This window comes from Idiotropiscis lumnitzeri, chromosome 1, assembly GCF_059441095.1.
Source record: "Idiotropiscis lumnitzeri isolate Australia: NSW breed Sydney's pygmy pipehorse chromosome 1, RoL_Ilum_1.0, whole genome shotgun sequence".
In the NCBI taxonomy this organism is placed as follows: Eukaryota; Metazoa; Chordata; class Actinopteri; order Syngnathiformes; family Syngnathidae; genus Idiotropiscis; species Idiotropiscis lumnitzeri.
In genome coordinates this window covers 594,780-622,055 of record NC_142391.1, presented here as the reverse complement: position 1 = coordinate 622,055, position 27,276 = coordinate 594,780, and the positions used below count along the sequence as shown (strand labels likewise).

The following is a 27,276-nucleotide window of genomic DNA, read 5'->3' as shown; positions in this document are numbered from 1 at the left end:
CGCACACGACAGATGAGATTTAGGTATAAATTTCAGTTTATGAACAATGCTGAAACTGGACAACAATTTGGCAACAAATTTTCAATAATGCATTAGTAATAACTAATTTTTACAAAAATGATGGAAATGCACCGACACATTCATCGTTCAGAATCCAGAAGCAAGACAATAACTGCAACTAACTAGCAAGTTTCAGGTAAGTCGACCTCCCACCGGGGCCTCTCGGACGAGCGAAATTGTTGTTGTATCCCATCTCCTTCTAGTCACAATTCATCCCATTAAAATGTCATTTGATTCTGATGTTTTTTCAATACCTTTTTCGTCGTAATCAGATCAAAATGTTCCCAAACAGTGGAAACTCTTTATCATCTTGAATGGCTCCACAACCGTGATAAATTGATTTTAATATTAATCGACAAGTGAATTAGAAACTCCTCACAAAACGGGAAACCTCTATGACGTTTCGTTGCTGCTGAAATCTGAAACTGCACCTCTTGAAGCGCTTCCTGAACCGGTCACGTGGTACGGCCGGTTTGGAGGCTTCAAACGTCATCACCGACGTCACTCGAACATTTTCTCGGTGCGCGCTTCAATTACTCGCTCCCAGTTTACTCGGTACACGCATCGGAGTCTCGACACAGGACACATCACTTGTTGTCGAGTCTTTATTTGACATCTTTCTTGAATATCAAAAAATGAACCCGCATTGAGTACATTTAATAAACTAAGGGTTTATTATCCAGTAATTTGCATCTATTTGGCGACTGATTCCAACATATTTTAATAGTCTCACAACTGCTTTGCCCATTTCACACGAAGAGGCACTTTGCGTTTTACTGTATGAAATGGGCGCCCATCTTCCATCCCCAATTTTTTTTTTTTAGTTTACAACTCAATTTTGTGCCAACTTCTGTTTTTGGTCTAGTAGGCAATATCACCCAACATGGCAGCTCTCTGATATTAAATATTCAGTTTATTTCTTATTCCAAGAATGCAGTACTAATCACGTGTTGACCAGTGCTGGCAAAATGTCTTCTTGAGGGAAAAAAATGGGCTTCAGTTCCCCTTTGAAAGGCCCTGTTAAGTGAATTTGGAAATTGCCTTCAGAGGTTTAATTTAAAAAGGTTGAAACAGCCAGAATGAAACCTGTCAAAAAACAATTTAACCTTAGCAAAAAATACAATGAAACAAAGCAATTTGAAACGTTTGTGTTTGGGCACCATTTGGACAATTTCATCATTCAGATTCATATTATAATCTCTGAATTTAGACATTGCTTGTATTCTTCTGGCACAATAAATTGCACGCGTTTTTGTTGTCCAAATATAGACGGCGACATTTGGCCATGTTGGGTCGTCTTCAAGTTGTCCGTCATTTCAGTTCTTCCAAAAATTGGGATTGTGGTTCATGCGCCTCTGGAAGTTGTCGTACCACTTGACAATGCAGCTGGACGGCACGAAGGTCTCGCCGGGGTTGGGCGTCATCTGAGCCTGCGTTACGGCGAACGACGACGCGAAGTTGTACAAACTGTTCAGCATCTTCTGCGTGAACAGCCGAAGCGTGTCCGCGGTGGACGCCGCAGCTCCGGACACCGGCGTCTGTTGCACCAGCTGCTCCAGCGGCTCCACCGACACTCCGACCTGCGCCACGGAGGGAGCGACCGAGGCCACGCCGCCGAAGGGGTGCGCCCCGCTCCCGCTCCGGTCCTGGCCCGCCATCAGGCCAGAGATCTTGAAGATGGCGCTCGGCTTGTCGTTGGCGATGAAGCCAAGCAGCTGCCACACCGGCTCGCCGCTCGCGGGGTCCGGGAAGGAGAAGTAGACCGCTCCGCCCATGCCGGCGGGGAACGGCACGGTGCCCAGCATAAACACCACCACGTGGTTCACGCTCTCGTAATCCGACAGGTTGAAGACGAATTTGTCCGAGGCAACCTGTGCTGCGTCGGTTTGCACCAGTCGGCCGGCCACCAAGCAGCCAAACATGGCTAGCCGCTCGTCTGGTTCCCCGCCTTAGCTTAGCTTAGCTTAGCTTTAGCCACTAGCCTTAGCTGCCGTTTCAACTCCATCTGTAGCTTTTACCGCGAACGTTAGCCACCGCCGAAGTTCCCGGATGTAGCTTTAGCCGTTAACGTGAGTAGCCGCTTGTGTCCCCAAATGACGGGCTTCCGGATGTCGCCTCACTAGCTACTAGCAGCTTGCTGGAGTCTTCGCTCGACTCCGTCCACTCGTCGAGTCCGAATGACGACTGCGAGCTCGCTTGACTGAAACGCGACCAATAGACGAAGGTAGAAAGTTCGAGAAACTTCTCGGGTCGCGGTCGCATCTCATCGACTTTCGATTACAATCCCTGAACTCGAGACGGTCACATTACGTACAATGTTCATATTCATGATTAAAAACAATCACTACGTTTAACATGCGAACCAAATCCTTATTTTACACTCAATTTTTTTTAAAATAGTATTTATTTGGAATGTTCGGGAATTGAATGTTGTTAGAAGAACGGTCCCTGCTGCTGTCGCTGTGGTTAGGCCATTTAGAAGTTTGGCAGGGCTGAATCCAAATACAATTGTATTATCTATTGCTCCAACCAAATTGAAATCAACGACGTTTGTCTCTCCTCAACAACAATATGAATCGTCATTTACGTGGATCGCCTCAAAAAGAGGTAAAATTCCCGCAGGTGAATATTGGAAACACTGCAAATAATCCTGACTTCAATTATTATGCTTTATTTTTACTTTACCTGCAAAGAATGTGCTTGCATATTAAAATGAAAGAAAGATCCCAAGGTAATTTGATATCTCAAGTGCTTTCAACACCATCTAGCCCGCCTTATTGGGAGACAAGCTGAAGTGAGTGGCCCACCACCTCATCACATGGATCCACGACTACCTCACAAACCGGCCACAGTACGTGAGGACACAGGACTGTGTGTCTGACGTGCTCCTCTGCAGCACGGGAGCGCCGCAGGGAACTGTTCTGGCTCCCTTCCTGTTCACCCTCTACACCTCGGACTATAGATACAATTCCACAACCTGTCACCTGCAGAAGTTCTCTGATGACTCTGCGATTGTCGGCCTCATCACTGACGGTGACGATCGGGAGTACAGAGGGGTTACGCAGGGTTTTGTGGACTGGTGTCAGCAGAACCGCCTCCAAATCAATGCTGGGAAATCCAAAGAGCTGGTGGTGGATTTCCGCAAGCGTCGGCACTCTCCACCTGCACCAGTGAATATCCAGGGAACAGACGTTGAGAGGGTCTCAACTTACAAGTACCTGGGTGTTCATCTGAACAATAAACTGGACTGGAGCGACAACACAGACGCTCTCTATAGGAAGGGTCAGAGCAGACTCTTCCTACTCAGGAGGCTGAGGTCCTTTGGCGTTCGGGGAACACTCCTCAGGAACTTCTATGACTCTGTGGTTTCATCAGTCATCTTCTATGGAGTGGTCTCCTGGGCAGGAGGCATCTCGGGCCGGGACAAAAGGAGACTGGACAAACTAATGAGGAGGGCCAGCTCTGTCCTGGGCTGCTCCCTGGACTCTGTGGACTCAGTGGGGGGCAGGAGGATGACGGCAAAACTGTCATCAATGCTGGAAAACCCAGCCCACCCACTCAATAACACTCTGAGAACACTCCACAGTTCCTTCAGTGATAGACTTTTACAGTTACACCCTCGCTGTACCAAAGAGATTTCGCCGCTCCTTCCTGCCGACTGCTGTCAGACTTTTTAACAAGAACATTGGGTCAGGCCTACAAACGGGAGGGCATTAGTGCAATTGTGCAGTCCTAGGATACAATACACACTACTACTGTACTTTCAGCCAATGGTGTACTTAAATATTGACCAATGATGTATTTTGTTTACCATTACAGTCTTCTTATAACAGTACTTCTATCACTGCAGTATTTCTACCATTGCAGGACGTTTACTATTACAGTACTTTTATCATTGCAGTATTTCCTATCAATGCAGTACTTTTCTATCATTTCAGTACTCTTACCATTGCAGTACTTTTATCATTGCAATATTTTTATCATTGCAGTATTTTCAATCATTCAGTAGTTTTTATCATGACAGCGTTTCCCCCTCTGTATAATGGGCAGGCATGAAGACTTAGATACGTTTATACTGTGTATATTTGCATGCTTTTTATGAATGTCTGCTGCTAATGTTATACATTAACGGCTACATTACGCCGCCGACTCTGTGTGATCTATATCTTTGCTGCTGTAACACCTCAAATTTCCCCATTGTGGGACTAATAAAGGACATCTTTATCTTTAACAAATCATTCAAATTGGATGCTAAAGTATATAAATAAGTTGATCAGATGACGCGCTGCAGTGTTATATGTATTCACACCAAACAATCACAACAAGTTACAACGCATATTTATTAGTAGTAGTTCTGAATTTTATTTTCATGTTTTGAGAGCCTTTTCAAGTTGGAACTGGTTTTATTTTGAAGGGGCAAAAATCAAGCGGAAGTTGTCGATGTTTGAAACCGAGGCGAGCTCATGCTTCCTCTCTTTTGGTCAATTGAAACGTCAAAACAACGAGGAATGAACAAAAGTGTTCTTTTCGAACGTTCGTGCATCAGCAACGTGGAGATTATCAACTTGTTATTGATACCCGCAGGTTATTTCACGTTTTATTTGTTGTTGTTTATTTTTGATTGTGTGTGTCATGGCTCATCCGTGTCGCCGTTCGATGCTAACATACGCTAGTTGCTCTTGTCCCGTCGAAAAAGTTGCTAAAAGTTTGTCGTTAATCAAACACGAGTGGGTAGAATGGAGGTGTGCACACAATCAGACAACTTACTTTGTTCTAATCTCGTAAATGATGGTGTCAAAATAGATCTCATGATTCTTTTTAATGTTGCTGATGGACAAAACAATCAACATGAAGCGCTGAGGCCAACAAGCCGTGACAGAAGTCCACTTGTTGACAAGTTGTCGTCTGTGTTGCATTGTGGGAAATGTAGGCAGGCTCTTTGCTAGGCTGCTGGCTACTGCTCTCTGAGAAGCGCAAGAAGAAAAAGATGGCGAGCACCCACAGTTTCCTGCTCAATGAGGACGCATGCAGTCAGCTGAGTGAACATCAGCGAGCAGAGTTCATCTTTGATTGGCTCAGCCGCCTGAAGAAGCTCCTCGCCTCCAGGGACTGGGTGAGTGCAACTTTGTGGAGGAACCCAGACAGGGCGTTGAACACTGGAGACTCACAAGCCATCCAAGTAGGGTTGGAACTTGTTCCATGACACGAAAGGTGCAAAAAAGACAGAGCATTTCCAAAGTTTGGGATCACCTTTCCGATGCACATGAAAACATGTTAAACTGCCGCAGTTTAGTGCCCACTACTGGCGAGGAGGACTTGTTTAATGCCAGAAATGATGATCGCATGCTTCGGCGTCATCCATGAGTAGCTGAGATCTTGAATTGACCCAGTACTGATACCTGATAATGATGCTCGCCCCGCCCAAAATTTCGTACTCGATTTATTGTTTCGAGACCTCGTTGAGCTGAAAATTTCAGCATCTCAACAGTAAATATTGTCCAATTTCTGTGGTTCGCAATGAAAGCTGACCGATTATCTTTGTGTTGAAGATGCAAATAAGACATTTGAAAACATCTGCTTTTACTTTGGAAAACAATGATCAACATTTTTACTGATTTTCTGACTGATGTTATGGGCCAAACCAGTAACCAATTTCTGATTGTGCATTTATCAGTGCTGTAAATTGGGTTTGGGTCTTTTTTTTTTTTTTTTTTTTAACAGAGATTTTGAAAAAGAGAAAAATGGATTCATAGATTAATTTAGAAAAAAATGCTTAATTATTGAAGTAATGGTGAGTTGCATCCTTACTGTCATATTCTGTTGATTGGGAACAGGTGCACCAATATGCCCGTAGACCCTTTCATGCTGCCATTCAGAGGAACAAGAGTAAAGCGACTCATTTCGCATTCACAGAGCGCATCCAGATGATTAGGTGTCTGCATGTGGGCAAAAGCAACCATCGCTTTCCATCCAAAGTAGGCGTCAGGCCTTTAGAAGTTACCAAAGTCTCCTCTGGCGCAGGCCGTCGTCATCAAACAGAACCAGCGCCGTCTGGTGGAGCAACTCTCGGGCATTCTGGCGGACTCGCCCGGCCCGCCCGCCCGCGGGCTGCTCGCCCACTGCCTGGCGCTGCTCTTTCGCCTGGGGGATCCCGTCCCTTCCAGCGTATTTGTGGAGAGCTGCAACGACATCATCCGCGTCAAGGCCGACTCGCCGTCGACTCTCCCCAACAGACTGTGAGGCCCCCCCTGCGGCAAAGTGGCGCGCGTCTTAACCTCAGACATTGTCACGTGAGCGCGAGTCTTTGCATGTGTGTCAGGGCGGCTGTGGCGTGTCTTGGCGCCATGTTCGAGCAGCTGGGCCGAATGCTGGGCGGCCTCTTCAAGGACACGCTGGCCAACCTGCTGAAAGCCCTCAAGCACGCCGAGGTGGGTGTTGTGGGGAAAAATGCCGGGAAAGCCAAGATCTATTTTTTTTTCTTTTATTGGTTATAACCATATGAATTTTTTTACGTTGTTTTGACTTGTTTGTTCAAATGATTTATATATATATGTATATTTCTGTACCCTGTACTATATTGTGCAACGTATCTCCCAATCTAGGGGTGTTGGCTGTGTTTAAGACAAAGTAACTCCCAGATGTTTTTTTATGGCCAAGATGTTAGCCAACAGACAGTTGGAGTCTCAAATGTTGACCTCTAAAAATGGTTGCCGTCAGTCTCAAGGCCGCTACGAGATCATGATGTCGCTGGAGAGGATGCTGCGAGGTCTGGGCGCGGGCGCCGTCTCGGGTCACCGCGACATCTATAAGGTGGCCAGGACCTGCCTGACGGACCGCTGCATGGCTGTGCGATGCGCCGCCGCCAAGGTGAGCCCCGCCCGCGCCAGAAATCCGTATGCGGCTTCTTAACAAGGCAACGGCGCCACGGCCGGCTGTAAAATGCCGTCCTCTTTTCCGGCAGTGCCTGCTGGAGCTGCAGCGCGAGGCGGCGTTCCTGTGGACCAGTGAGCTAGACGATGTCGCCACGCTGTGCTTCCGGGCCTTCGAGGGCTCCGACCGCGACGTCCGCATGGTCGTCGCCAAACTGCTGGGGAATGTGATGGCGGCGGCGCTGGAGACCAAAAATCACGTTGGTACGTTGATGGTTTTGTCATCATCTTAATATTGGCACAAGGGACGGAGCACTTATTAGCTGTGCCGATTACGGTTGGGAACAATTAAAAAAAAAAAAAAAAAATCCGGTTGGATTAGATTTTTATGCTGATCGAAATTAAAATTGGGATGCTGTTTAATCCGGCTCGCGAGAAGATTTGGTAAAGTATAAAAATAGGTCCGGCCCAACTGAACAAACAGCCGCCACATAATTCACCAAATGGCCGATGTTTTTTCAGGGCGCATTCGCAAACGTTGGCGCTGCAATTCTAGTAAATACGGAAGAGGCGTCACTGATTTGAGCCAATCCAATCTTTTGTTTACGATCCACTGCCAATTGCGCAGCAGACCGGAAGAGAGTGCTGCTGACAGTACGCCTTGCTAAAAAGTGAGCGAGGTCGATGCGTCTTGTTTGAAATGAATGGACGGAGAAATTTAGTTTGGTTCTGGCTGCAGACGATTCCAAACCAGTGTGCATCATATGCTCCGAAACCGTCGCAACATTGCGAAGCGCCACGACGAAACAAAGCACCGCCCTTTTGTGCACATTATCCGCTGACGTTTGAGGTGAGCGCAGGCAAAAACATCGAACTTCGAGTGCAGTACAACAGATGTTTGCATTTTCGTTTACATCCCAGCGGCATGCAAACGAATATTCACGAAAAGTATAAGTGGGGAAACATAAAAGAGGAAGTTGTGAAGGAGTGCTTAAATGCGGTTATTTAAAGGAAAACACAAAGCCCAGATGTGTGAAATCATCGACCAAATCCCAATGGCCCTGACTCCGTTCCGACCCAGAATTAAGTCACAAACTCATTTTTCTCATTAAGAGAAGTTAAAAAAAATATTCAAAAGAAAAGGTGGTGTCAAAGCTCATTTTGAATTCGTTTTTCATGAGGACAGCCATTTTTATTGATTGTGTACTGAACATGTTGACCTGGTTTACTTGGATCATTAGGCTTTCCGTTTTTTTTAGGCTGATAACTCTTTGGTTTAAAAAAAAAAAAAGGTACAAGATGTGAACTCAATGCTTAGCACTTGATATATTTCTGCAGGAGATATTTTCTGGAAGTGGCACCCTTAAATTCCTGGAGCCACATTTTCTTGAATGTGAAATAAACGCCTTATATTTGTTTGACTGGCAAAGGTGTTTAATGTGAACATTGCCAAATATTTAGTATATAAGTGCGCTCTGTTGAAAATGACTAAATATCAAAACTATATAAATAGGCTAAGCATTAAGGGAAGTTGGACTTTGGTTCGGGCCTTTTAATTGGAAGACATTTTCGTCGTGGACCTCTGTGACTTTTAATTGAATACCTCTGTTCTAGATCCTGATTTTACTGGTCCGGTCCACGCGTTCATAGATTTTCCTCCACGTGGCCCCTGAGCCAAAATGAGTTTGACACCCTTGCCATGGCGTATGGGTGAGCATTCCCAAAATACAATCTTGGATTCCAATTTTTTTTTTTTTGCACTCAGCAGCCGCCAAACAGAGCGCTCGAGGACGCGGCGCCTTGGAGGAGGTCATGGATCTGTTGTCAGTGGGCTTTGTGAGGGGCGGCGCCGGCTTCCTGCGGGCCAGCGGCGACATGCTGAAGGGGACCAGCTCTGCGAGCAAGGAGGTCCGCATCGGCGTCACGCAGGTGCGTTGCCATGCCAACCGGCGACGCAGTCTTTCCTGCCCGACCTCCCAGAGGCTCCCGTTTGAAACCGCTCCCTCCGCTTCCACAGGCGTGCGTGGTCTTCGTGTCCGTGATGGGCGGCGCCTGGCTGGAAGCCAACTTTGCGTCCTTCCTGCCGTTGCTGATGGCGCTGGCGTCCAACACGCGAGCGTCGCCGACGGCGGGCGACTCCGCCGTCACCCGCCGCTGCGTCTCCTTCGTCCTGAGGAGGACGCTGGGCTCGCTCCTGGGCGAGAAGGCTCAGGCCAACGCCGCCAGACACTTGTGCGCCACCATTGCGGCGCACAAACCCACTTTTGGTGAGCGCATTTTCTTTTTTTTTCGTTTCTCCTGGCACCGAAACAGGGATGCTTTCGTCAACATCATTTTCACGACGACGACGAGCTAAACGTGCCTCTTTGATGACGAAAACGCGACGTGACGCGCGTGACTTTTCGGTGACGAGACCAAATTGTTAGCGAGCGCTCCGTCAGATGTTCCAAATTGACGACTTCCCTTCCTATCGTACAAAAAATGGTTGCACAATAAAGGGCTTTCTGATTGTGTTTGTGATCGCGGGTGAAGATGGCGCAGTGGTTGATGGGAGCTCAGAGGCCAAGGTTGGCTGCGCAGACGTCACCTCCGGCCAACATGTGTTGGTCTGCTGCCTTGTGGAGTTGGGAGCCCTCATCCAAGGCTTGGGCTCCACTGCCGCACCCCTCTTGACGGACGCCAACGCAGGTTGCACGCACACGCACACGGACTAGAAATGTCATGCATCGTTTTAATGGTACGGCAACAATATTTTATTCTCCGAACGATATCAGTTCCTGAACTGACAACCCCAAGAAAATCTGCGCTTCTCACACAAGAAGGAATATATCCCTGTGAGTTTTTGCGACCGAAACGATATGCTACGACCTCGCTATGCGTACAGCGGTGGTTGTCTTTCCGTGGGATTGCATTTTCAACACAAATATCACCAGCGATCAGCTCCATTTAATTCGGCAGACAAAATGGGCAGCGTTACGCCGGACAACGCCCTCGCTCCAATTTTTGTTTGCAGGATCAAACGAAACAAAAGTCGTCTCTCACGGGACCAGGTTTCGGTGTGCGCAGGACTCCCGGACTCGGTGGCGTCGGTCCTCCTTCACCCGATGTCTTCGGCCCGCCTGGCGGCCGCGTGGTGCCTGCGTTGCGTCGCCATGGCGATGCCGTCCCAGCGCTCGCCGCTGCTGGATCGCTGCGCCGAGCGTCTGGCGGCTCTCAAGTCGTGCCCCGAGGCCGTGTCCGGATACGGAGCCGCCGTGGCCGCGCTGGTGGCCGCCGTGCAGCACCGCCCCCTCGGAATCCCGCACGCCAAGGGCGGGGTAAGTTGCCACCGAGTTAAGTCGGCGGCGTCCGCCTTGCGCTCTCAATTGGGCGCGTGTGTGTGCGTAGGTGGTTGTGGATCTCGCTGAGGACTTGCTGCGTTCGGCCTCTCGGAACAGTCGCATCTCCCTGCAGAGGACGCAGGCTGGCTGGCTGCTCGTCTCCTCGCTCTGCACTCTAGGTAGCGCGCGCCACTCTGCGTGTCATTTATTTGATGCATCCGTTCTTTTCTTCGTTCGGGAAGTCGCACAAATGGCTTTGCATATGATCCCATTCGTCGACTAATCGCGATTGCCGTCGGTGATTAGTCGACGAGCAAAATAATCGTTTGTGGCAGCCGTAGTTGGAAATGGCCAAAAAGCCGCCGTGGTTATTGCAGCGTGTGACATAACGGGAGAGAGAATTTTCACGGCACAACGCGTCCAACACGTGATGCGTTTCAGGCTCGTTCCTCAAACTCTTACCTGTCTGCCTTTTTTTGGGATTGCTGGCCACCGTTTGGCATTTGTGCTCATGCGTGTTTAGGTTTAGCCGTGGTGGGTCAGCACCTCCCACGGCTCCTCCTCCTGTGGCGCTGCGTGTTTCCCGCCTCCCTCCGGGAGCAGGAGATGGAGCTGAGTCGAGGGGACTCCTTCACGTGGAAGGTGACGCTGGAGGGCCGGGCCGGGGCGCTCGCCGGTCAGTCCACACGCGCGCGCACACCAAGGCCGCGATGGTCTGCCAGTTTTTTCTTTTTTAGTTTTCACTTGAAGGAATTCTCTTTGTTTTTAGAGCACGTTTAGTGAGCATTTTTTGCTTTCAATTGTACTTTATTCTATTTGTGAAAGTTAACTGTTGTAACCTCTCACACACTTGATGTTGCCGGCATGTCGTTTGAGCGTGCGCGTGTGACCAGGCATGAAGAGGCTGCTGCTTCACTCCGAGGACGCGTTGTCGGACGACGTCATCGGGCACCTCCTCACGCCCGTCACGTGCGCCGTCGGCCTCCTTCCCAAGTCAGTCCCGCTTCGCTCGCGCCTCGAGCGCTTCCACCCGAACCGAGTCCGCACCGGAATCCTCTCCTGGTGTCCGCAGACTTCCCGTCCTGGCGGGCTCGCACGGGACCTGCGTGGCGGCGTGGACGCTGCTTTACCGACTGCGAGTGTACGAGCTGCTGGCCGCGCTGCCGCCTGACGTCTACCAAGGTAGCGCCGCCCGCCGTCTTGACATCCGTCACACGCAAGTGCGACGCGACGCGCGCAAAAGCCTCTTTGCGTGTCGGTCAGAGAGTTTCGGTTTGGTGATGAACCAGCTGGTGTCGGACGTGCTGGCCCCGGAGAACTTCAACCAGCTCACCTTCCTGCCGCCCCTCTGTCACCGTGACGACCTGCCGTTGCTTGACCCCGCCCTCTACGAAAGCGACCACAGATGTATTGAGGATGAGGTGAGGCACGCCGCTGCCTTTAACGTTGCGCAAATATTTGACGAGGCGCCCGCCTAAGGTTTTGTCGTCGCAGGTTTACGCCACGGGAGGGTCCCTGGACAACGACCCGTTGGCTCTCTGCGACAAATGCCACGCGGCGCCGGCTCCTCTCCCCCCCGCCGCCACCCTGACCGCTGCCGCCAGTCGCCTCTTTGGACTCCTCTTCCCGCACATAATCTCCGCCCAGAGGTTTGTCTCACGTCCTCGTAGAACGCGACATCCATTCCCGGTTTGGTTTTGCGACGCTTTGCGTGCGCTAGGGTGAAGATTCTGGAACGGTTTGTGGAGACGTTGAAGCAGCGGAAGAGTCAGCGACAGCACGCGGTCCAAACGCAAGTCTGTGCTGCCCTGTGTAGTCTGCTGAAGGTACCGCACTGTCGTTCACGTCCATGTTCTTGAGATACGAGCTTCAATCCACGTGAAACAAAGACACTCGTGCAATTTTTAAAAAATCGGGAAGTCCCTCGAGCTGAATGCTAACAAACGAGGCTCATGTATAGCATGAGTTGTTACAGTGTTATAACTTACAACCCTTGAAGTTAATACTCACGGGAATGTATTCTCACATTCTCACAAGAGTGCAGTGTATGTCTCGAAAGATGTCTTTTTTTTTTTTGAAGGCGTCGAGCCCCGGCCCAAGTTGTTTGCGCTCAGAGGAGGCGCGCGTCCCGGCGCTGTCTGTCTTCCTGGGCGCGCTGGACAGCCAAAGCGCCGCGCTGCGCTGCGCCGCGGCTGAGGGATTGGCGCGGCTCGTGCAGGCGGTCGGCGATGCCGGCTTCACCCTCTCCGTCTCGCTTCTCTGTTTCGATAAGTACGAGGCACTTTATCGCAATCGCGACGCTGTCGCTGCGCTCACGCCGTGCGTCCGCTTTGCACGTCCAGGTTGAAGAGCGCTCGCGACGCGGCGTCCCGCAGTGGCTGCGCTCTGGCTCTGGGGGCGCTGCACCGCTACGTGGGAGGTATAAGCCCGCCTCAGCATCTGTCCGCCTGTCTGGGAGTCGTCTTCACGCTGAGTCAGGACGCCACCTCACCTGAGGTTCAGGTGCGTACCCCAGCGAGTATGGGCCACGATGCTGCTCGGAAGTTGGACTTGATCCACAACCCGCGCTTGCAGTAAAGACAAAGTTGAAGCGAGAGCTTGCAAATGATGACAGGCGTGTGCGCCCTCTTTGGTGTCCGGTTAAGAGATCTGCAGCAGCATTTTCAAAGGACGAGCTGACGCCCAAGGAATGTGCGTTACAGTCCCACAACATGAAAAAGACAAAAAAAAAAATACTGTCAAAGTATCTGAGCTCAATTCAGCCTCAGGAATGCACAGCGCCTCACCCATATTAGCTCTTTGATCCAGAAAATTCAAACACTCAAACACCCCCCCTCGAAAACAAAACAAACTTTTTCTCTGTTGTGGGGTTAATATAATACTCAAGGAAAAAACCTCTTCATGCCATTTATCTTTATCAATGTAAGCATTCAGGGAGCAATCAAGATGTTATCTCATTCATCAGTTGGGCTGGGGGCCGACAAAGGTCGTAAGGTTAGCCAGATCGTGGCTGGAAGGTAGGGGACTGACTGGCAAAAAAAGGGTCAAGTGCCCAGCTCTGGTGACAACACACCTGCTTATCTTTTTCTTTTTTTTTTCTGGTCAGACATGGTCCCTGCACAGTCTGTCCCTGCTGGTGGACCCGTCGTGCGGTCTGTACCGCGCCCACGCCGAGCCTTCCCTAACCATGGTGCTGCGCCTGTTGCTCCTGGCGACACCCACCCACCCCGAGGTGCACTGCAGCCTGGGGCGCTGCCTGCACGCCCTCATCGCCTACCTGGGCCCCGACCTGCAAGGTAGGACGGAAGGCGCACTCGCCCTGCGACGTAGTGACGCGGTGACGTCTGCTCTTCGTCAGGTGAGGGCTCCAATGTGGCGGCGCTGCGCTCCACCTGCCTGCTTGCCTGTGGCGCCATGCAGGCCACGCCGCATTGCCTGGTTCAGGCCCACGCCATTTCCTGCCTGCAGCAGCTGCACATGTTTTGCCCGCAACATGTCCACCTGGCCGGCCTTGTTCCTGCACTTTGTGTAAGCACACGTACGCTGCTCTTAGGTTCTTGAGGCTTTTTTTCTTCTTGATTGATTTATTTGTGGACCTAATCATAAGAAGACATGTTTACCAAATTTAAGGTTTCTCAGATAGACTGGCGTCGGGGGAGGAATTTTCATTTGAAAGTTCCTGTCTTTTTTAGTGGGTAGACCTGTGACAGGTAAGCCGACCGAGTTTCAATTTCCTCAAATCGACTTTTCAAGCAAACGTGAATGTCTTGCATAATTGTTTCATTTCAATCTGAATTTTTCCATCTACAATTCATGTAATTCCACAATTCATTTTTCAATTCAAATATTCAAGTGAAGCAATTCACATTCAAATCGACATTTAGTTTGTTTCTATTCACCGCCACTAGAAATTGAATCTGAATATCATCGATTTAAATGTGAATTGCTCAACTTGAATATTTGAATTAAAAACTGAATGATTGAATTACATAAATTGTAGATGGAAAAAATCAGATTCAAATGAAACAATTATGCAATTTATGTCATTCAATAATTCAGTTTTCAATTCAAATATTCAATTGAAGTCATTCACATTCAAATCGATGCTATTCAGATTCAGTTTGTCGTGGCGCAAATATCAGCCCATTGAGAAGCTGTTCTGCTTCCTGAGACTGAAAGAAACGCCGAAATCTAACCAGTCGGGGTGTAATTCCAAAAGCCATCGGCACGGCATTTTTGATCACGTGAGCTCACGTTTGTTGTGCTGAGCGCTTTTCTACGTTCACAGGTTGAAGATTTGCATTTTGGCGGCGATCGCTCGCCCTTTTAGACAACGCAGTTGACAAAGCGAGCAATATTCCCACGCTTGCCCCCTTGCGGTGACGTAGACGCTGAAACCAAAAAAAAACTAAACAAAACAAAACAGCAGGCCGAGCTCCAAATGGGGGCGTGCCAATTTGCCGTACAAAAAAAAATGAAATCACGACAGATTCTTTTGGGGGAGCATTTTAATACTGATGTCATTGTTACAGCCAAAGCTTTCATTGAAGTGCCAATCAAGTGTCCCTTTTAAGGAGGTCAAATTCTTGAGTCTGATTGGTCCCAGGCTCTTCATATTGACTTTTTACGTGTCTACTAAATCGTCAGATTGCTCGGGGGGTGAAATTGTCCAAAGAAATCTGGTGGTTGCTGAATTTGAATGTTGCAAATGGCCCCGAATCAAATGGTCGGATCTCTTGTTACCATGGAAACGTGGCTGCTTGCATGCAGTTCCACAGAGGTGCTCCGTTTCCTGTTTTGACAGCGTGCGTGCTAAAGCCTGTGTCGTGTTTTCCAGGAGGTCTTTCTGGAACATTCCATGTTGGTCGGTGAGCTCATTCACCAGAAGAAACATTCCCGTTTGGATTGTGCAAACCCTTTTTGGGGGGACATATCATGGCAAAGTGCATTTTGAATGTCTTGCACACCGGCAGCCTACCCATCAAGCGTGAAATTAGACAAGCGAGGAAATATCGAGTTCGCTAACTGCTTTTTAAAAATGTGTGTGAGACGTCGACGAGTCGCTCATGACCATCACGCCGCAGCTCGCGTCTACGCCCTTGTGTGCTTCAATTTGAGATTGTCCTTTTTAGATTTTCTTTTTTTTTTTTTTGGTTGACAAAGCTATCCTGGAAAAACATGAATGACATCATCACTGACGATTTGACATCTGCTCGACTCATCAGTTTAAAAAAAAAACAAAAGTGGCGCAACTCGTCGCTCGCTTGGCTTTGTGTCGTCATGGTGATGGAATCTGGACCAGCCATTGGCCTGCTCACTTTCATGAGACTGGACCGCCCCCTCGAAACAGACTGTGTTCTGGGAGGCCTTAAAAAAACAAAAACGTGTTTGATTTTGCCTATTTTGACCCAAAACTCTTTGAAATTGAAGCCAAGCATAATATGTCCCCTATAAGTTTGCTTTGTCATGAACACAATCCTTTAACCGGCTCACTGATGGCCGTCAATTCTGTTTGCTTCCATCCAAATTGACAACGCAGGCAAAATTTGACTCGTCTCACTAATCAGCACTCATGAACGTGTTCTAATCAACTGAGCAACTAAATGTGTGAGTGTCGCGCGGGAACGTTCCGTGACGTAAACCCATTGAACCTGCTGTGTGTGTGTGTGTGTGTGCGCGCGTCAGGCCGACCTGTGCAGCTCGCACCTGTGCCTGCGTCGGGCGGTGGTGGCGTGCCTGAGGCAGCTGGTCCAGCGAGAGGCGCCGGAGGTGTGCCAGCTCGCCGGGACACAGGCGAAGAAGCTGCAGAGGCGGGGCCACACGCAACTGGGTCAGTACACACGCGCGTTCCGTTCTCTTATTTCTTTGGCACCGATTGACACGCGGCAGGTTATCGCGGGCTTCGGCCGTCCCCACCGGCTGAGTTGAAGTCGAGTGGTGGAGGAGAGAAGAGAAGATAGATTGGGAAAATAGAGACCGATTATAACGTTTGGAGAGCGTTTGATCAGATAGCGGGGAAAAGAAAGGCAGCGACAAATGAGATGGGGATAGAGAGATCAGGTTGGGGAGGAGAGAAAGAAAATCAGTCCAACTTTATCGATACAGCGCTTTGCAAATTTGACACGATTAAAATCACACGCAAGCAATGTTCCTTATGGCAGCCATTTTAGATTTTGTCTTCATCTTTTGGACAAAAAATGCTGATTAGTCGTTCCTATTCGCAATCGTTTTAGTCGACGGGAACTCAAAAAGGTTTCGGTCCGTTTTAGTTGAAAATCGGCAGCCGAGAGCAAAGACTTTCTGATGGACTACGAAGGATTATGCGAGACCAACCGATTGAGTGGAAACGGTGGAATCACTGCTCATTGCTCCAAAATAAGCCAAGAACCAAAACATTTTATTTGGCAACTTAAACAAAATCAAAACGTGTGCACAACGTCGACTTGTAGTAGATTTGCTCCAATACAGTAGCCCGAGTCCAAGTCCATCAAACCGATCGTCGTCTTCTTTACTTGAGCGCAACCGAGTCGCCAAGCGAGCTCGATTCACTTTTAGGAAAAGCGAAAATCTACAAAATGTCGACGCTGCGTGCTCATGCGGAGGGCGGAGCTTGGCTGGCGTCGCCCTCCGCCTGGGCGTGGCCAAACCAGGATAGGTTGCACCAGCAAGACAGGTGACGTGGCCAATAGGAAAGGATGTCATCAATTTGGAACGTCTGACGGGCCGCACGCTAACAATTTGGTCTCGTCACGTGCGTCACGTCATGTTTTCGTCGTCAAAGAGCCGCGTTTCGCTCATCGCTGTCTCGTTATTGTCATGAAAAAAAGGGCCGTTCGCAAAATATTCTCGTCATCGTTGATGAAAATGACACTGCCCGCGAGGACACCAAAGTTAAATATGCGAGCGAGCAACGCAGCACTAAAAGTAAACGAGAGGTCGGCACAAGATGGAGAGAAATGAGGTCGAGAGCGAGAGAACAAATAATGTGACAGAGAAGCTAGACAAGGAAGGGGAGAGACGTGTGACGGGTGACCCCCTCATGCAGACGTCACCATCAAGGAGGTGGGCTTGCAAGGGGCGCTCTTCTCTCTGCTGGACCGGGAGTCGGAGGCGGGTCTGCGGAGGGACATCCAGGAGACCTTAGGCCACATGATGACGTCCGGCGTCAGCGCCGGCATGCTGCGACAGTGGCTCAAGCTCTGCAAGGACGTCCTGGCCGCGTCCACCGGTGGGTCCCGTCCACTTCTTGCGCTTGTGTTTTGACGTGCACTTCAAATGTGGAAAAAGAACATACGGAGGGAGACGTTCACAGTCAAGTCCGACAAAGCGACGGCAATGTCGCGCCCAAAATTGCGCTCATTTGCAGAATCGAATATGTACAAAAGAAATGAAACATGACAGGAAATCAACCAAGTTCAAATGACCCAATGCTATCATCATCGCTGAGGTCCTTTTTAAACCTTCTCAGAAAAGAAAGAATGCAACAGACAAAAAAAAAAAAACAACAAGGACGCATTTTTAGCAAGTTACGTTCATTTGTAGCATTTCTGCGTCACTAAGTTTGCAGTGACTCCGACGACAATTTATGTTGTTCGGCTCATGAAATTGTCCGCATCCACAACGATGGCTCTCAAAGTAAAATGAGAAAAGCTCGTACCGTGTCTGGCCAACACCTGGAAGAGGAAGTGGCAAAAGTTTGTCACGCAGAACACTTGTGGCAGTAAAAGGAGAAAATGTCGTTCAATGTCCCTCACGTCAGGAGGAGGAAGTCGCAGAGGAAAGTGTTGAAAGCGTCGGCGTGTTCGGGCTTTCCTGTGGCAGATCGGGGCACCGGCGTGGCGGCCGGTCAAGAGAACGAGGAGGAGGCGGACTCCGACCCGGACGACGACGACGACGACTCGTCTGCCTTCGGAGCGCGTGCGGAGTTGGCGGGCCCTTTTGCGGCGCTCCGCCGGTCCACGCGTCGCTTCGCCGTGGAGTGCGTGTGTCGCATCGTCGTGCTGTGCCAGAGAGACGACCCCGCCCACTTTGACCTGGCCTTGGCGCAGGAGAGACGCCAGCGCGCACCTGCTGGTGAGACCGCCGGCGCCAAGTTTTCAGTTGCAACGGAATCTTTTTCTCTGAGTTGCGGTGCCGTTTTTTCGTTTGCGACTCAGACTTTTTGGTGCTGCACCTCGGCGACCTGGTGGGCGTGGCCTTCATGGCGGCCACCGACCCCGACGAGCGTCTCCGTCTGGCCGGGCTGGACGCGCTGCTGGTCGTCATCGAGCCCTTCAAGGACGTCGGCGAGCCCGACTTCCCAGGCCACGCCCTCCTCGAGCAGTACCAGGCCAACGTAACACGCACGCACGCACGCACGCACGCACGCGCCTCGGTGTCCCATCGTCAGCGTGTGTGTCTCGGCATGTGTGTGCGTGCGCAGGTTGGAGCTGCTCTCAGACCTGCTTTCGCTGCTGATGCGCCTCCCAATGTCACCGCCAAGGCCTGTCAGGTCGCCAATGCCGCCACGCTCCTCCACTTCCTCACTCTCACCCAGCCTCCTTCTGCTCGGTTCTCCCCTCGCTCACATTTGCTCACTGTTGCTCCTCTTTCTTATGTCTACTCCTCTCCTCTTTTACCGCGCCCCCGCTACTCTTTCCTTCGCCTCGTCTTGCTCGCGGGCACGCAGGTGTGCAGCATGTGGATCTCGAGCGGCGTGCTGAGCGAGCTGCGCGACGTTCAGCGCGTGCACCGGTTGCTGGCGTCCTCGTTGGCCAAGGTCCAGGCGGGAAGCCGGGCGTGCGCTCGGCTGTACAACGAGGCCACGGTCACCATGGAAACGCTGGCGGTCCTCAAGGCCTGGGCGCAGGTGAGTCGCGTAAAGGCCGCTCGCGCTCGCGCCCGCGCCCGCGCTTGCTGACGGCGCTCGTCTCAGGTTTACATCGTGGCCGTCCGGAGGAGCCGACCTGAAATGAGTCCCAAAGCCGTCGACGGCGCCGCCGCATCGCGAGGGGCGGCGCTTCTGTCCCTGGTCCAATCAGATCTGCCCAAGTTGAGCCACCTGTGGCTGGCGGCGCTGCAGGACTACAGCATGCTGACGCTGCTCCGGGACGACGACGACGACGACTCGCGTGCGCCTGCGCCAGGTGTGAAGTTCAAGTGTGGAGGCCCTGAGTGGTCACGTTTGACGCCTCCTCCTCCACTTGCTCCGCCTCCTCTTTGTCTCAGGAGGCTCCTTCTATACGGCAGAGACAGCCAAGCAGACGATAAGTCACTACGACTCCGCCTGGGCTCCGATACTTCACGCCACCGCGCTCTGGCTTCACAGCTCAGGTCCTGCTCCTTCTCCTTCTCCTTCTCCTCCTCCTCAGGCCTCCTGATGGCTCCTCTTCCCCTCGCGGCTTCCTTGTCTTCCTTCCTCTTCCCTCTCTGTCTCCGCCACCTCCGTCCTCCTCACTCCTCTTTCTTCTCACTCCTTTCTCCTCATCCAACATCTTTTGTTTTCTCCTCCTTCCTCACCCATATCTGCCCCCTCCTCACTCTTCCTCAGTCCTTTCTACTCCTCTGACTCACATCCTCTGCACTTCTCTCCTTCTCCTTAATCCTCTTCTTCTTGACCCCTGTTCGTCCTCGCCACTCCTCACCAACCTTCAACCAATATGTGCGCGCGCGCGCGCTCAGGTTTCATGACATGCGACGACGTCCCCGCCAGCCTTTCTCGGCCGGTCACGCCCACTTCCATGGGTTGCCGTGGCTCACCGGACGCCAAGAGTCCAGAGGACGTCAACACGGAGCGTTTGCACCTCATCCTGGGTAAAGGCGCCAGCGTTGTTGACCTGCAATGACCCGTCGCACTCGCCGCGCACTCACCCACCCCGCTCGCTCGCTCACTCGTACGTGTGTGCGTGTGTGATTGCTGCAGGCCTCAGCGTGCACTTCCTGTGCTCCCCTCACTCGGGAGAGCAGATGGAAAACATCACTTCCTGTCTGCAAGCTCTGCAGGCACTGTTGGATGTCCCCTGGACCCGAACCAAGATCGCAAGCGACCAGGTCAGCCCCCGTTCAGCCCTCGCAATAGCGCAGCGCTTCCCGTGACCGTTTGGTCCGCATGCGTGTGCGCATTTAGCTGCTGAGCGTGGAGCTGCTCGGCGTGCTCCACCGACTGATGGTCACCCGCGAGTCGGCGTGCGTCCAGGTGGCCATGCTGGACTTGTTGGGGCAGATCGTGGCGGCGACGCAGGAGCGCGTCAGGGAGAAACGTCACAGCACCGAAGGCGAGGCTTGCGTTTGTCGCGTGTGTGTGTGTGTGTGTGGGGGGGGGCAGCCATCTAACTCCAACCTTGTCTGCCCCCGCAGCGGACGACGGCGCGTCGGAGAAGGAGTCCCTGCCGGAGTTTGGCGAGGGCCGCGACACGGGCGGCCTGGTGCCGGGACGCTCGCTGGTGTTTGGGGCGTTGGAGATCTGCCTCAGCGTGCTGCTCAGGAAAATGCCCGCCCTCAGCTCCAAACTGGCAGGCGGCGCCACTGCCGGTCAGGATGAAAAATAGCCGCGTGGCGTGCTTGCGTGTGTGTTTTCTTGGTTATGTTGTGCGTACTTTCTTGTTCTGCTCATTTGTTTGCGTGTGCTCGCGCAGGTCCCGGCGGCGCCGTGTGGGCTCTCAGTGACGCCGACTGTCATCTGGTGTCATCGGCCTTGCGCGTCCTCTCTCAGCTGCCGTCCATTTGCTCGCCCGAAGGTGACAAACACCTCTCTTACGTGACGCGGTCACGCCAATGTCGTTATCGTGAGTGGCCAATGAAAAGCCTTGAGCCAATGTTTGCAGGAAGTGTGTCCATCCTACCCACAATCCTCTACCTGCTGCTGGGGGTGCTCAGGGAGATCGTCATACAACCCAGCGCGCACCATGGTAGCAAAACACAATTTGACACGCGCGTGTGGAGTGTGATGCGTGTGCGTGTGTGTGTTCCACTGGCTTTCCAGTGAAGCGTGAACTCCCTGCGTGTCCTCTCCCGGAGGCTCTGGAGGCGTGCTCGGGCACGGGCTCGGGCTCGGGCTCGGGCGTCGGGGTGGCCGGGGTGGTGCGGGCGCTTCTGCAGGCCCTCAAGACGGCGTTGGCGTCATCACCCGGTCGGCAGGAGAAAAGCGCGAGCGCGTGGAACGCCGTCCTGCGCTCGGCTCTCAACACGCTGCTCGACATGTGGAACGCGGGTGCGTGTGCGCGCAACACGATACAATCCAATCCAACTTTATTTCAGCAATAGAGAGTCGAGTGGTCTAAGGCGCCGCGTTCAGGACCCAGTCTCCCCAGGAGGCCTGGGTTCGAATCTCGAATTTCCCCATTGTGGGACTAATAAAGGGCAAATTAAAGAAGAGCGACAGTCTCATGTTGAGTGGGAAGCGGACGCGTAAAAATGTGCTTTTGCGTGTGCGGCATTCAGGGCGGCGCGTGGCGGACGAGCCCACCCTCCTGACGGCGCTGACGCTCTTCCTGCTGGCAGACGTGGGCGCGGCGGCGCCGGCTCTGCGCGCCCTCACCCTGCAGCGCTTTGACGGCGCCATGGGCCACAAGGACCCCAACGTCAGCATGACATTCAAACGTCACTCTTTGAAATGATTTGGACTGATTACGCTTAGGAATGCCTGAATCTTATCGCATCAAAAACGTCACCCTTCTAAAGATACTTTTTTAAGGCCTTGCTCTTCCCACGAAAAACCTTTTGTCTTCTTAGAAACACTTCCAATGCCTTACGCGAATGTTAAAACTTTACTCTCATCGCCATCTTTTTAATGTCTGACTGCCTGGCCACATTGAAACCTTAGTCTTGTAAATTTACACCTAAAATGTTACAACATGACTTTGAATGTTGAAACTCAACTTTATCAAAATAAAGATGTCCCTTAAATAGTCCCACAATTTGGAAATTTGAGGTGTGACAGCAGCAAAGATCTCGACCGCACATGTCGCCGTTCATGTACAACATTAGCAGCAGACGTTCATAAAAAGCATGCAAATATACAAAGTATAGACGTATAGACACACGTCCGTCCCACAACTTATACAAGTGGAAGGAAACACTCCGGATGTCTGTCTGAATGGCACCGAGGGGAAAGAAAGAAATGAGAAAAGTGAAAAAACAAACTCATTAACGTTAAAGCCTTACTCTTATTTCTTTCCTCGTCATCTTTAAAACCTGACTCTTTTCATGTCAACTTGTCTGTCCTATTCTCATGAAAAACTTATTTTATTCATCTTTATGTTCAAAATCGACTCGCTGGTAGGATTTGATTTGAAAACCGCACTCGTAATGTCTTCCTCTTGTTCATTTGCGCAATGACCAGAAGTGACTGTGAATTATTTCTTTTTTTTTGGTCCAGGTATCCTGTCGATGTTTCCGGCTGCTGTCGTCACTCTTCAAGGCCCCGCCAGAAGTTTCTGTGCCGCACATCCGCATGCTCGCACCGCCGTTGATCAAATTCCTTCAGGTACGCCTGCGGTTGTGACACTTTTTGTTTTTTTAGTTTTTTTAAATGTCGGAACTTGCGCCCGCTGGACAGCAGGTGGAGCGTCGCCAGCCTCAAAGTCCGGAGGAGTTGCAGGCGATCCTGGAGGGCGTGGCCGCATTCGAGGTTCTGGTGCAGGCGGCGGACGCGGCCCGGCGTGAGTTTCCGGTCCGACGTCAAACAAAAGAATGACAGCGTCCGTCAACGCAATCAAACGTCTCCAATGAGATTGTTCGCCTCTCGTCTGGATTTTCCGTCTCAATTTCACAATGATTGCTTTTTTTGAGGATGGATTAAAATCACTTCATGGCAGCCGAGAAATTTTCCAAAACTATTTATCATTTCATTGGTCTCCCAACTTCATCAAAATCTTGTGATGATGTTTGTGACTATTGGATTGCTTCAGTCCAAGAGTCAATGATTGAGTCCAATTGAAGAAAAATGCAAATCAAGTGATGAGGCAGGATTTCATGTGTTTTTTTTTCTCCAGCCCTTGAGACAACTACTGTATGCAATCCACCATACAAACATCCCGACAGTCATTAGTGTATGCAGGGTATTCGATTCGTCGCGACCCAGGGACAAGATGGCACCGTGTCGGACCGGGCCGGTACAGAGTGTATCATATTTAAATAATGCATCCGATTTTTATTGCCCTTTTCTGGACAACCGGACACTCGACACGCTCACAATGCATACGTTATTTATGCACTGACGCATTCACACTCTGGTGGCGATAAGAAAGCTGCCCTGGGCCAGGCTGACAGAAACGTGGCTGCCAGTTTCTGACCGCCAGCAAACATTCACAGCCGGCCGCACTGGAGGCAAACCGGGCCAAGTGTCACGGCACGACGACACATGGACCGAACAGCGCGCCCTCCCGTTACCGGATGACTCGTTCTTACCTCGGAGCCACAGCCGCCACTTTTCTTGAATCGCGCAAAATGGGTCATATCAGATACAATACAATCCAACTTTCTTTCAAAAGCGCATTTCACAACAGCTGGAGTTGTCACAAAGCGCTTGCCATAGATTTGCGGGAAATTCAAACACAAATGGAGACACATTTACAGTAGATACCAAAAGAAGAGCAGAACAGCGACAGTCTCATGTCGAGTCGAAAGCGAAAGAATAAAAAGGTGTCTTCAAACCGGTTTTAAATGTGGACAGAGAGGGGGCGGGGCTTGCCTAACATTGATTGGGAGGTCAAAGGTCATTTCATAGGGAAGGACCGGCAACAGAAAAGGCACGCTCCCCCTTCCTTAGGCTGCAGCATTTGGTCCGCAGACCCAAACCAGCGGGCAGGTGCGTAGGGGGGGGGGAGCTCAGAGGCCATGAAAAGACTTGAAGACCAACAGAAGTATCTTAAAGCAAACAGAGGCCAAAATCTTCCGAGCGCCAGTTAAAAGGGGAGCGGCAGCATTTTGGAGCAGTCGGAGCCGCTTGAGGGAGGGCTGGCTGACTCCAAAGTCACGTGCGTGACAGTAATCTAGCCGAGGCGTGGATTACTGTTTCGGAAGAAAAGGGCTTCGCTTTAGCCAGCTGCCAAAGATGAAAGAAGCCGGATCCAACAACGGCACCGATTTGCCCATCTCATTTCAAGTCACTTGAAGTCCAGTTTAAAAGCCAAGTTCGAGACGGTCGGCTTGAGATAAGACGCCAGGGGGCCGAGGTCTACGGGGTTGAGAGTAAAAGGCCCACCGGGTCCGAAGACCAGAACTTCTGTCTTCTTTTCGTTAAAATTCAGCAAGTTAAGTGTCATCCAGATTCGGATTTCCTCTCGGCAAGACCAAAGTGGTCTCAAGGAGAGAGCGTCTTTTTTGCTCAGCGGGACATCGATCTGACTGTCATCTGCATAACGATGGAAGGAAATTCCATGTTTTCGTCAGATGGAACCGAGGGGGCAGCAAGTCGAGCGAAAACAGCAAGGGCTCCAAAACGGAACCCTGTGGAACACCGTACGACAAAGGGGCAGAGCGGGAGTCAGATACGTCAGTCCGCTTTCCCACAGGCCCGCCACAAAGTGACACTCAAAGACTTCAAGTTTGACCCCGAAACCATCAGCTCAGCCTCATAGTCCGCTTTATAAAAGTCCTTGCCTCGTGACGATTCAATCAATCAGTTCAGCTCAGGACTCAACCACATAATCCACGACATACGAATCCCCATCTAGTATTCCATGATTAGTTTTAGCCGTAGACTCTACTACGTAGTCTACGATATGAAAATCTCTCGCAGTGATTAGGGAGCGAGTGAATAATTTTTTTTTTTTTTTGATGGTCCCACATAGATCCACTTTGTATTTCACTTGACGTGTCGTGTTTATTTAATATGTATGTCAATATTGATATAGATAATTATTTCATCTTCCATTAATTTAATTGATATGTTTCATTAAATGATTTGTTCTACTGCACTGAAGAGTGGAGCTCTCCAATTTCGTTGTACACTGAGTACAATGACAATAAAAGGCATTTTGGTTCTGATTCTAGTGGGACAAATTGGCCTCCAAAGATCGTGTTTGTTGTGCTAGCAGGTCCGCCGCTGGTCACCATCTTGTTTCCTCTGCTCATCTCCTTCCTGTTGGATGAGAATGCGCTGAGCTCGGCGTCCGTGCCGTCTCGCTCGCTGCACCAGGCGGCGCTCGAGGACCTCGTGCGTTTGGGACCCCAACATTCGTTGGTCTTCAGGTGCCTTTGGGTCTTCCCAATTGCAGAAATCACAACATTCTCGTTTTTCATCATGTGATTTGGTAGTTATTTATTTTGAAGTGTTATTCAGTTGAAAGTTTTAGGAAATGGTCGATTATAGGGACCAAATTGCTAACGTGTCAACGCAGACTGTTCGTGACTTGTCTCTGAGCGAAGTCGTTTTAGTGGTGCAAGCTAAAACGCTCAATTCTCTGTTGTTTCCTGCGTCAGGTCTCTGGTGTCAATGTCTCCTCACCTCAAGTCCCGCCTGGAAGCCGCCCTCAAGAGAAGACAGGAGAGCGCTAGCACGACCGCTAACTCCGCTGCTCGCGGCGCGGTCAAGTCGTCGCCCAGCATCAAACTCAAAACCAAATTCCTGTGAGGGGGGGGGGCACGGCCTCACTCCTGTCTTGCGTTCACCCATGACACTACGGACACTTTCCAGCAGGAAGTGCTCCACTCCACTTTGACATTAAAACCACACCAGCTTCATGAGAGGAAGGAGATGTTTATTTCTTGGAATTTCTGCGTTCTGGGTTATTCCGCTCACTTTTTAGGAGCTTCACCATGCAAAAAAAAAAATAAAACTCACAAATTTTGTTGTGTGTGCGGGTGCAGGTGCGCGCATGTTTTTGAAACAATGCCAGCTTGAGCTTAGTTCAGTTAGCAAAACCTCACTTGCTGACTGTTTCGTCCAAATATTTTTTTTTCATTTCCACAAAAATAGGCAATCACACAAAATTCTCTCAGAGGAATTTTAAAAAATGCGACCGATGCTAAAGGACATAAATGTGGTCAAACATGAAGGACAATTCAAAATGGCAAACCTCCTGCTGCGTGAAGCTTTTTATTTTTATTTTTTTGGTAGATCTTGGGCTGTTCAATATACCTTCAGTAATGTGTCAATCTTGCACACAACTAACCAGGGCTGTTTTGCTAAAAAAATTAAGTGTTATTGGGCCTTGTTTTTTTTAATCAAACGATAGTCTAATAAAATACTGATTCTGTTGCCAGGTGTGATGTGTTTGCAGAGTTTACCCAGTTTTTGTGACTTTCGAGCCTCAAGAGTAGTGTTGAACTGGACATCTAACCTCAGCATAGTACGAATGACGAATGAACACCTCCTAAATTTTAGTCCACAGTCCATCAGCTTGAACATCTTGTTCCCATGAATCGCAACTGTTTAGGGAGTTCATGGTGAGAGAGAATTACCCGTTTGATTCCGAGTAACAAAAGCTGATTGTTTGCTGTCATGCGCTGTCAGTGTTGCGGCGCGAGTCGGCGTCAATTTCGAATAAACTCCTCCTCGATGAACCCTGGAGGAGGTTTTGAACAGTGAGCATTGCGGAGCGGCATGCGCTTTTAGTCAGGGCCGCTTCGCGGGCGTCAATGTTCTGCGCACAAAAAGGTTCCAGCGCGTAGGCCGACGCCACAGCGAGTGTGGCCGCACTGACCGCTCCATTGAGTGCAGCTGTTACGTTCCAAAGAACAAAACGGTGCATTACAGCTACAGTCCCAAAATAAATCCTCATCCAAATAAACGTGTACGTCTACTCCTTCCCACTTGAGTCTCTGTCAATATCCCGACTGGTGCTTTTATGGCGCGCGTCCTCACCGTGGTCAGCGACAAAGCCGTGTGCCGAGTCCTCTCAGCATAATCTATGTGGCTCTGCTCACTTCCACAGTTCCTCATTCTCATTGAAATCGGCCACAGAGAGGTTCATCCTTTTGATATGCTGAAGTGGTCGTCGGTAGGGATGGCCACGTGCATTTCGGTGCCGATTGATCTCCGTTTTGGGACGTTCTAAGGCTTAGGGGTGGGCAATTATTTTTTTCCATGGGACCACATAAGAAAC

The 27,276-nt window shown here is 50.4% G+C and overlaps 2 protein-coding genes across 21 annotated transcripts; one reads left to right on the top strand and one right to left on the bottom strand.

The window, feature by feature from the left end:
• Nucleotides 1-651: 651 nt before the first annotated feature.
• Nucleotides 652-2,334, bottom strand: hikeshi (heat shock protein nuclear import factor hikeshi). Its single transcript, XM_088308148.1, has one exon. It carries the CDS (start codon nucleotides 1,980-1,982, stop codon nucleotides 1,377-1,379), a length of 606 nt encoding a protein of 201 aa, XP_088164274.1. The 5' UTR covers nucleotides 1,983-2,334; the 3' UTR covers nucleotides 652-1,376.
• heatr5a (HEAT repeat containing 5a) lies at nucleotides 1,396-26,429 on the top strand. 20 transcript variants are annotated; one of them, XM_088308135.1, is made up of 41 exons: nucleotides 4,330-4,644; nucleotides 4,991-5,173; nucleotides 6,082-6,296; nucleotides 6,380-6,488; nucleotides 6,778-6,927; nucleotides 7,022-7,193; nucleotides 8,698-8,858; nucleotides 8,947-9,196; nucleotides 9,462-9,617; nucleotides 9,996-10,246; nucleotides 10,317-10,428; nucleotides 10,773-10,925; nucleotides 11,143-11,242; nucleotides 11,322-11,431; nucleotides 11,513-11,670; nucleotides 11,744-11,898; nucleotides 11,970-12,075; nucleotides 12,330-12,520; nucleotides 12,592-12,751; nucleotides 13,356-13,545; nucleotides 13,608-13,777; nucleotides 15,935-16,079; nucleotides 17,295-17,477; nucleotides 18,071-18,322; nucleotides 18,406-18,584; nucleotides 18,672-18,740; nucleotides 18,918-19,097; nucleotides 19,164-19,374; nucleotides 19,457-19,561; nucleotides 19,910-20,041; nucleotides 20,151-20,278; nucleotides 20,355-20,502; nucleotides 20,585-20,758; nucleotides 20,863-20,964; nucleotides 21,052-21,135; nucleotides 21,210-21,437; nucleotides 21,668-21,807; nucleotides 22,605-22,712; nucleotides 22,785-22,887; nucleotides 25,267-25,420; nucleotides 25,652-26,429. In XM_088308135.1, exons 2-41 carry the CDS (start codon nucleotides 5,048-5,050, stop codon nucleotides 25,800-25,802), a joined length of 6,171 nt encoding a protein of 2,056 aa, XP_088164261.1. In that variant the 5' UTR covers nucleotides 4,330-4,644; nucleotides 4,991-5,047; the 3' UTR covers nucleotides 25,803-26,429. The 20 variants fall into 20 exon arrangements, 19 of the variants coding, with proteins under 19 accessions (XP_088164104.1, XP_088164261.1, XP_088164253.1 ...); XM_088308127.1 differs by having other exon boundaries at nucleotides 8,695-8,858; XM_088308087.1 differs by having other exon boundaries at nucleotides 8,695-8,858; nucleotides 25,264-25,420.
• The last annotated feature ends 847 nt before the right edge of the window (nucleotides 26,430-27,276 follow it).